We start from the raw sequence: 9693 nt of genomic DNA, 5'->3' as shown, positions 1-9693 counted from the left end.
ACAGTTAATTCCAGACTTTCATAGATTCGAGCGTGAGCACTTTTACCAGAACTTGTTTATTTTCTTTCCCCTCATGCGCCCGTTTGGTCCTTGCATGGCTAGCAGGTGACAACACTTGTTTTATAACATATTTCTGTTGTTTTCATGGCTTTAGTTGAGAATATAGTACACATAATCTTCACATAAGCCCCTTTTATCTACAGGATGTCTGTAACACTGAGCTATAATAGTTTGCTGCTTCATTATGAAATAGAGTCTTTACCATTAATCACGTTTAAATACACATCAAAGATGCAATTATACGGAGACTAAGACAATAATACTAGTGAGTCTGGGTCTGCGCTGGGGTGGATTAAGTCCTGATTTTCTCTTGTCTCTGCTTTCCACAACTGCCCTGATGCAGGATGTGTGAGGACCAAGATAAGCGGTGCTGTCTCCATGTGCTGTTATTGTTCCATCTCAAGTCCATCATTTGAGGAATGCAGATCCATTTAAGTCCCACATTTCTTTCATTACACTTTGCAAATGCAGTGGTAATATGATCCTATGGTGCTGTTGTACAACACTACATTGGCTAAGGTGTCACTATTCTATACACACAAATGTAAACAGCGCTGCCATTGTCACCATTACGAGTACTGAAGCATGACCAAGGAGATCCTGAGGATGGTCTGAGCTCTGCTCTGAAGACCTCTCCACTCAGACAGGTTGCATGAAAATGATGCATCATCTATTTCTTTTTCAGGAGTTAACGACAGGCCTGTGATAGGCGACAGCAAACAGGATGTCACGACATCTTTTAAATTAAATTTGAGTCAATTAATGGCCAATAATGTTAAACGTATTAGTAACAATTTTACGGAAACACTTGCCATTATCCTCCTCATGGATAAACACTAACAGAATTAGCTGAAAACACAAAATATTGTAATGAAGATCTACATCAGCACCATTCAGCTGCCAGCTAAAGGAAAAACAGAAGTGTTGCAGTGTGAAATCTAACAGGTTATTCAGAGATCGAGGCAGGGCCAGAGACCGCAGTGAAGTTAGTTTTTAAGTTGGATGTTGGACAGACAAATTAGTACCAGAAATCAGGACTGAACTGGATAAGTAGGACACACCTCATAAAATTGCACTTAAGTGTCTCTTCTATCTTTTATAAATATTACTAAACTGGACAAAGGAGCCCTCTTTATATTAGATTCTTTTAAAATATTTACGTGGAAAATTCTGCTTTTATCTTAACAGCTTCACTGTGGTGTGTCGCAGTTTCTCCAAATCAATACAAGAAATGATCACCCCACGTGCCATATAAGATCAACACTGAAGTACTGTCAGAATCTGTGGTGCTTTTATTTTGAAGGAACACGCCCAACCGGAAGTCCTCTCATAACCGGTTTGGACAGTTTTCCTCACCTTCCGCGGCTCTTTTTCCGGTTCAAACAGTCCGAAAAGAGAAAAACCGGTGGACTAACTCGGCTTTGGGGGAAACCAACACTCAGATACGCCAAACATGACGGCAAGGAGCGGCGTCACAGAGCCCGGCTCGGCTGCTGGAGCCGAAGGAAGGCGTTGTTGATACCTGCGGCAGGAGAGCGGAAGTTGATCAGCCCAAAACACGGAGGGCTCCGGGCGGGCTTCAGGTTTAGTCTCGGCTGGTGTGAAGAGAAGACGCCTGAGGAGTTTGTGTCGATCATTCAAACGGCGCTTCGGCAGACAGGTAAGATGGAAGTCGTCTTACTGCTTTAAAAGAAGAGCAACTTAATCAAACAGCGCGTTGACTAGTTAGCTAACTGAGTAAGTTAGCATGCTAGCTCTGACCGTTGGTCCACTTTTAGTGCTGTTTAAACGTTAACCGTGACGAGTGGAGGTGATTTCAGCCTCATTTATCCACCTGAGTGTTTGTACATTCATAATTTCTTCTACCGGCTTGATTGGAATAAGTGCAGCATGTGTGGGGCTAGCTCTCTGTTAGCTAACCTAAACTCGGTAAACGGATCCTGCTAACTTACTGTTCTAAATATACATTGAGGGGCAAAAAGATGCACTCAGCTGCAGAAGTGTTGGCCCTGCAAAACCAGGGGTTCACAGGAGGACTCCAAGTTAACCCTCCAAGTTAGATCATGTGTGTTAGTGGTGTTTTCTCCCTGTAATTTATTGCATCATTTTAATTAAACCAAACCAGTTTTGCACCTTTTTAAAAACCTGGTAAAGGTGCCACAGTAAATGCAGCGTTTAATGCCTCTTTCCTGTTTGGCTCGCTGCCTTGGTAGGTAATGTGCAAGATTATACACACCTGGGAAAACCAGTGTTTTGTGTTTGCACAGTCACTGAACTCCTGCACAGGGAGTGGGACAGCTATGAGGGTTGCCTAAAGTAAATGGACATGAATTTCATCCATATTGCTGATTATTCTTATAATATTCATTCCAAACCTGTGGCCACCGATATGCTGGTGTAGCAGCCGGTCTTGGCTTCTTTTCTACTGCAGGGACCTTTGCTCCAGTTCTGTCACACAAGCATCAGTGAGGTTGTAGGGTGATGTTCCAGCTCATCTCTAAGGTGTTTGATGGGTTTGAGGTCAGTGCAGGTCAGTCAAGTTCTTCCACACCAACTGGAAAAAAACATGTGCTTACAGGCCCGGCTTTGACATGGGGCCGTTATTATGTTAAAGTGGGAAACACCTTTGTATTCTGCAGCATTAAAATGTTCCCATCATTGGAACTAAGGAGCCAAAGCCAAGAAAAAAAACTACCCCAGACCAAAAGTAATTAAAAGTGGACATGGGTGTAATACTGTTCACATAAACAGTGTTATTCCAATGTTTAAGCTCAAAATGGCGCAGGGACAATAAAAAGAGCCCCATCTTTGAGAGGCAATGCAACATGTATTATGTTTATCAGAGTGCTGCAACAACATGTTAATAATTGTTGCCTTTGAATATACAACAGTCATAAAACAACAACTGAATATAACCAAAACAGCACGCAAAGTAATGCAGCTGCTTGTATTTTCTCTTCGCTGACACTAGACTGCCAGAAAGACGGACCCTTGGACTTCTGTGTACCTGTTCATTGACGAGCTGAGCTAATAAGAACGTGGCCCAGTTAGATACTTCTCATGTCTGTCATTTATGGGGTGCACTTATTAAATCTATTTTCATCGTGATATTTTAGAAACATTATCTAGGTTAAAAAAAAGTATTGTGAGTCAACAGTAAATGACTGTTTATTTTTCTCATAATAGTCTCTTCCTGTTCTCCCTCCAGAGAGGGGGGGGGGGGGGGATCACAGCACTCAGAAGTTACTCCTCTTCACAGCTTCTCTGCTTCATTACCAGCAGCACGCAGAAGCAAAACATTACTGCGACAGACGGACTTTGTGTCCCCAAAAAAGTTCACCGTGGGAATATTTGGGGTTTCTCTTAAAAGGACGGTCATTGTTGAACGTGAACAGAAAGTTGAAGCTACAGTGATTGAAGGGCCAGCTGCCAGAGGAAACACAACACTAGCTGCACTCTGATGGAAGGTAGAAAGGTTAAAAGTCTAACATTGGAGAAAAGATCATTTCAGGTTGTTGTTTTCTTTTTTATTGCAGTTGTTCCTTGTTGTTCAGAAACATTTACAATGAGAGTATGTGCTAGAAAACCACCTAGAAAGTGTCCAGGTCTTATTGTATTACATGTGTTCCTGTTGAGTTGTGTCCCCTCAGGGACCGAGGCTGTAAACTATCTTGGGTATTAAAATGCCGTGGTATGTGCATGTCCATATGAAAACAAATATTGTGGGTTTAAGCCTAATTAACGACTTACTTTCACTAAAAGTGCTTGTTTTTGCCACTGACAGGCACAGATCTCTACAGTTTAATAACATTACAGAGGGGATCTCTACAGAGATAGACCTGTAAGATCTTTTTTGTATCGCCACAAAAAGCTATTGTATTATTCTTTTCTAACCCACCAGACTCCATTGACAAAAACAGTCATTTTACCTCACAGATCACCAGAGTTTCTTGCTGCTTTGATTGGTTAGTTTGTGTTATTGTGGGGCTGTGGTGTTCTTGGTATAAGTTTATAACATTAAAGTATAAATCAGACCAGAGAACATCATGCTGAATAGCCATCACTTTTACATAACAAGATGCATTCCTGTACGTGGCTCCAGGAGGGGAAATATGTGATTCTAGTTAAATCACACTGCGTTGCAGCCTCTGGTGTCGTCTTAGTGAGGAGGAAGTGAATTAACAATGACTTGACCGTCTCTCTCCGTTATGCCCACCAGGTGCTATGAGCAGTGAGTTGAACGTGCCCATGGGCTCTCCAGCCCCGGGGGTGTCAGAGCGGGCTGCGGACGGCGGGGGGATGGACTACAGGGACTGGGTGCGACGCAGTTACCTGGAGCTGGTCAGCTCCAACCACCACTCAGTGCAGGCCCTGTCCTGGAGGAAACTCTACCTGAGCCGGGCCAAGCTGAAGGCCTCCAGCAGGACGTCTGCGCTGCTCTCTGGCTTCGCAATGGTCAGTCCTACTCTAACAGCCTGTGAAAGAATGTTTCATCCCAACTGACTTCATGCTTTCCAGCTCATTGTTTCTTAACGTTGATGCGCCACCACTGACTTACACGTGTTGTTGTGGTAATGCAATTGTGGGCAGGAACTGGTTTTGAACATCCTGTTTGCACTTTCAACATTTAGTTTTTCCTGCTGAACAGCAACCTTAGTGCTTATCATCATCATCAACATCCTTAAACATGTATTGATAGTGTCTGATAGCAGCCACTTTGCTGCATAAGATTAAACAAAAACAGGACTGTGATAGGCCATAAAGTTTAAACCACATGCATGTTCATTACAAGATACTGCACCCAGAGTTTCTGCTGCTGTGCTTCATAAATATATTAGATTTACAGCATTTTTTACTTACTGTTGTAGTTTCTTTATCAGTTTGGTTTCAGAACACTTCTCCATTGTTACTGAATTTATCTAACTTTGACCCAGAATCTGAAATTGAACTTTGTTAAACTGCTGAAAGTTTTATCAGTTTAATCTTTACCTTTGACATTCCTTTATCGGTGCAGGTGACAGAATTTTGAGCTCTGTGATTTAATGTTTCTCACAGAAAATTACCTCAGGAGTCGTAGTTGTCTGTAGTTTTACGTCCACTGGCTTGTTTCGTTCGCTTTGGTCCTGATGATCCACACAGGAGGGTTTCATGTCCACCCAAGACTCCAAATATCACATCACAGTGCAGAAAATGTTTGCTTGCAGAACGCTGGACGCTCAAAATAACTTCACCTCCTCCTCTGTAGCTCTGTCGCTGCTGGGTGTAGTGTCATCCACACACGTTGAAGTCAGAGGATGTTTAATATGTGAAAAGTGGGTTCGAACTGGGTTGAGATGACCTCAGGACATCAGAAGAGCTTCTATACACACACTGTGTCCTGGTGTGAGCCGTATCATGTAGTGATGTACACATGGACATACAGTAACCAGGTTATTTATGTCACTGTGTACATGTCATAGGTGGCTATGGTGGAGGTGGAGCTGGAGATGCAGTACTGTTACCCTCCTGTGCTCCTCATTGCCTTCAGCGTGTGCACCACCGTGCTGGTGGCGGTGCACCTCTTCGCTCTGCTGATCAGCACCTGCATTCTGCCCAACGTGGAGGCTGTCAGCAACATCCACAACCTCAACTCCGTCAGCGAGTCCCCCCACGAGCGTATGCACCACTACATCGAGCTGGCCTGGGGCTTCTCCACGGCCCTGGGCATCCTGCTGTTTTTAGCAGAGGTGGTGCTCCTCTGCTGGATCAAGTTCCTGCCCGTCGACTCCCGGGGGTCCAAAAAAGAAGCCACCTGCACCACAACGGCCACCGCCGAGGGGAAGCCTACGGCAGCCTCGGCTGTGGCGCCGAACAGCGGCTGGCAGGCTGCGCTGGCCTCCACCATCATCATGGTCCCAGTGGGGGTGATTTTTCTGGTCTTCACCGTCCACTTCTATCGCTCTCTGGTGCGCCACAAGACAGAGCGTCACCACCAGGAGATCGAGGAACTGCACAAGATTAAGGTACAGCTAGACGGCCACGAGAGAGGCCTCCAGACTGTGTGATAACGTGACGGCAGCTTTAAGGACTTCCCTTTGTATCCCATATTTGTCAAACCCTCTCCCCTCTATGATGTTTGCTCTGGTCGTTGTTGTCGCCTTGCTTGGACTCGTAGGCAGTGAGCAGCACAGCCAGCCGATACATGTCAGACTGCTAATTTATTCTTAAGGAAATGTTGCATTATAGGATTTATACAGTGACCTTATCCTTGTTTTAGATCTGTAATATGTGTTGGTCAAGGATAGTGTACAAAGGTTTACTGAAAAAGGGCTTTTATGTTCTGTGTGCCATCTTTTTGTGGCATGTCTGTGTTTTAATGGTAGGGTTGGATAACGATAGCCAACAAAATACTGGGATTCACTCTGAAGCTAAAATATCTGTTATTGAATCTTTAATTTCCTCTCGCTAGAAAAAAGCTGTTGTCACTTATGCCGAAAGAAATAGAAAATGATACAGGGAGTTGAAAGGTTCTCTATATGACATTAATATAGCATTTAACTCTGTGAGGATACAGTGGACTAATGCAAACTTGAGCACAGAATAAGGTCACACTCCCAGTCGGAGTGTGTTGTAAGCCAAGCTTAGCTTCTCTGTCCTTTGTTTTGGTCGTCAGGACGGCTTCTCGTCCGTGTCAGTGCATGTGAGTCCACAAATCGTTCAGTGACTCAACCTGTAGCTCTTCCAAACTGAGCCAAACAAATGAGTCAGAGCTGCTGCCCAGCGACAGCAAGCCCCCAGGAAGTATTCTGGGCTTTGAAGCCAATCTGATATACCAGCCAAACCGTGTAATTACAACGATGGCGATGGATCACATGATGCCATTGGGCACAAGAAGACTTTTCCTTATTGACTGACATTGTGGGAGAGACGTCTGTAGAACGGTGGTGTGCGTTTTTGTGCGTCTTAATGCCCATAAAATGACCCTTTTGATCGATTTGGTTTGATAACATTTAATTGTTCGACTCCTATAGACTTTCTAAATCATTTTCTCCCCTTTTCAAGAAGACTAGAATAAACCAGAAGTGAGCTAGTTCAGTGAACTCTATGAGGCCCTCACAGTCTGCACAGAACTGTCCATCCAGGTAGTTTTCTTTACAGCTTTTCTCTCTATACACCTGTGAGCAGCAGACTGAACTAACACAGTAGCACAAAAGCTGAGAGAGACTGTCATTCAGCAGTTGTGTACAGAACGGACTCCCGGCATGATCTGTCTGCACAGGGGAGGGGGGGGAGTCGTACATTTGATTTGGTCCGAGATGTCATGTAGAGAACCTTTCAGCTAATGAGCGTTGACACTAGTAATGCCAAAATGTAACACGACTGAATTTTGTGCTCAGCCAAAGATTATTTGTTAGAGAAAGAAGAACCACTCTTTAAAAACAGTCCACGAGTTAAGCTACGGCAACAGAGTGGAGTGGCCATGTCAGTTTCAGTAGTGAGAATCTCCCAGTTAAAATGTATGATCATTTATTAACTGAAGCTGATCAGTTTGATAGTCCTCCAGTATTTGGTGCAAATGGCTTCTGACAAAATGTGCCAAAGTAAGTTTTGCCACAGCAGAGACGACAAAAGCTGATCATACTTTGAGTTTTAGTCGTGCTAATATTGAATGTTAAATGAATTCAGTAAGATATTTGAACCGATTCAGCACTCTGATATCAATCTGCTATCGAACCCCAGCCCTGGTGCATGGTTTATGTGGTGAGTGCAGCCTCACTGTTCACACGCAACCTGCCCCTTAGTCAGGCTCATATTTCACATAAACCTCAGCTTGTTGTTTTATCTGTGAAGAGCCATGTCTTGCATCACATGGAGAGGAACTTGTATGTTTCACTCTATTCTGGCCGATTTTAGGGCATTTCTACACTGTTAATCTGTGTGTTTGGTGCAGCATGGTGAGAGTTGAAAAGCTCTGTCGCACAGTCTTAAAAATGCATTCTTGTACAATTGTCACTGTGTTTTTACATCCAAAATCTCAGACAAGTCTCAAACATTTTAATAGCTTTTAACTGTCTTTTACAAAGACCATGGAGCCTGTGTAAAAGGTCAAAGCAGTCAAGTCTGCGTACTGATGCTTAAATAAGTGCTTAAATATGAATGTGTTACTGTCCAAATATAGTTCTGCCTTACAGAATTATTGCCTTTTTATGAACTGCTGTTTTGCCAACACTGAAGTAGATGTTTGAGCCGGATGAAGGCCTGAAGGGCCTGAGAAAGTGTATGGCATGAGTACAGTCACGGTGTGTGACATTGTGACCTCCAGCTTATAGACTAAATATTGGAGGCTTGTCAGTCTGTGGTGAACGAGGCGCTGCCTTGGATGAGGCCAGAGTATGTTACTGTGTTTAAATGTACCAACCTGTTACCACATTCCAAATAAGATGACTGACCAAAGTGTTGCTCAGTTGTTTGTTTCTTGCTTCTCAGACAAAAGAGACAAAAATGTGCACTTGTAGTTGTAGTCGTACAGGATGAACGACGGGGTTCTTTTTCGGAGACTCGTCTTGCTTTGTCTCATGTTTGTGGACTCGGACTTGGTCATGGAGACCCGTGTTGGAAGATTAAATTCACAGTCTGCAACAGACTGTCAAAATAAAGTCAAATATTAAAGTTCATGTTGAGTCTTGTGTGTCTGTAAGCAGTCACAGCCGTTTAAAATGAGGATAAATGTGTTTGCTGCTCAGTGGATCGTTAAACTGTTGTTCAGGTGTCTGGACCATAACTTCAGTGTTTTGGTTCACTCTCATTGTGTGATTTTCAGCTGCAGCAGGGAGCCGTTCTCAGAAATCAGGCTCCAAAAACCCACTGTGCACTGCTCCTAAAAAAACCTACATCTGTTAAGTGTACGCTATATTTTACTCTCTATTTATATAGTCTTCAAAGCCACCAGACTCCATTGACAAATTACTAGTTTTACCTAACAGAGCACGGATTGCTCATCTACTTAGGTTTAAAAACTCTGGAGCTACCCTTTAACTATCCTCCGAAATATGAATTCAACTTAAACATAGACATCATCTGTTTGGCAGCATAATCACCATGTGAAATTCAATTAATCTTTATTTATATAGAGCCTATAACAAATGTTATCTCAAGATACTTTCTATTAAAGAGCAGGTCTAAACCAAACTCTTAAATTAGGAGACTGAACTATTCAAGAATCCCCACATGAGCAAGCATCAGGTGACAGTGGCAAGGAAAAACTCCCCTTTAACCAACACAAGTCCTGTGTGAGTGTGTGTGTGAGAACTGCATGAGTTTGTCCTCCTTTTGAAACCTTCCTGAGGAGAAGAACTGCGCTGCACACCTCAGGTACAAACAGTCTGCAAATATTTAGATTGTCCCATCGATAGCTGCAGGACTTCAGTGACAACAGTAACTTCACCTTGCAGAGAAAAGCCATACGAGAAGAAAGAAAGAGAGATCAGTCGTTATGCTTTCAGATTTTATGTGAACTCAGATTAAACAGATTGAGTAAAAAAAAAAAAAAAAAAGATCACTCTCAAAGCTCCAACTAAGTAAAATTTAATGTCTACAGAGTCCTGAACACAACAGAAAACACGTAGAAGAAACTACTTTCAGTCTAGGAGACAA

General features: G+C 43.1%; 1 protein-coding gene across 1 annotated transcript; it reads left to right on the top strand.

Annotated features, from left to right (window-relative positions):
- Positions 1-1402: 1402 nt before the first annotated feature.
- Positions 1403-8714, top strand: orai2 (ORAI calcium release-activated calcium modulator 2). Its single transcript, XM_070843697.1, has 3 exons — positions 1403-1720; positions 4280-4515; positions 5520-8714. Exons 2-3 carry the CDS (start codon positions 4285-4287, stop codon positions 6102-6104), a joined length of 816 nt encoding a protein of 271 aa, XP_070699798.1. The 5' UTR covers positions 1403-1720; positions 4280-4284; the 3' UTR covers positions 6105-8714.
- Positions 8715-9693: the final 979 nt, after the last annotated feature.

This window comes from Pempheris klunzingeri, chromosome 14 (genome assembly GCF_042242105.1).
Source record: "Pempheris klunzingeri isolate RE-2024b chromosome 14, fPemKlu1.hap1, whole genome shotgun sequence".
Classification (NCBI taxonomy): domain Eukaryota; kingdom Metazoa; phylum Chordata; class Actinopteri; order Acropomatiformes; family Pempheridae; genus Pempheris; species Pempheris klunzingeri.
The sequence above is the reverse complement of the archived record's forward strand: the minus strand, read 5'-3'. Positions and strand labels throughout refer to the sequence as shown.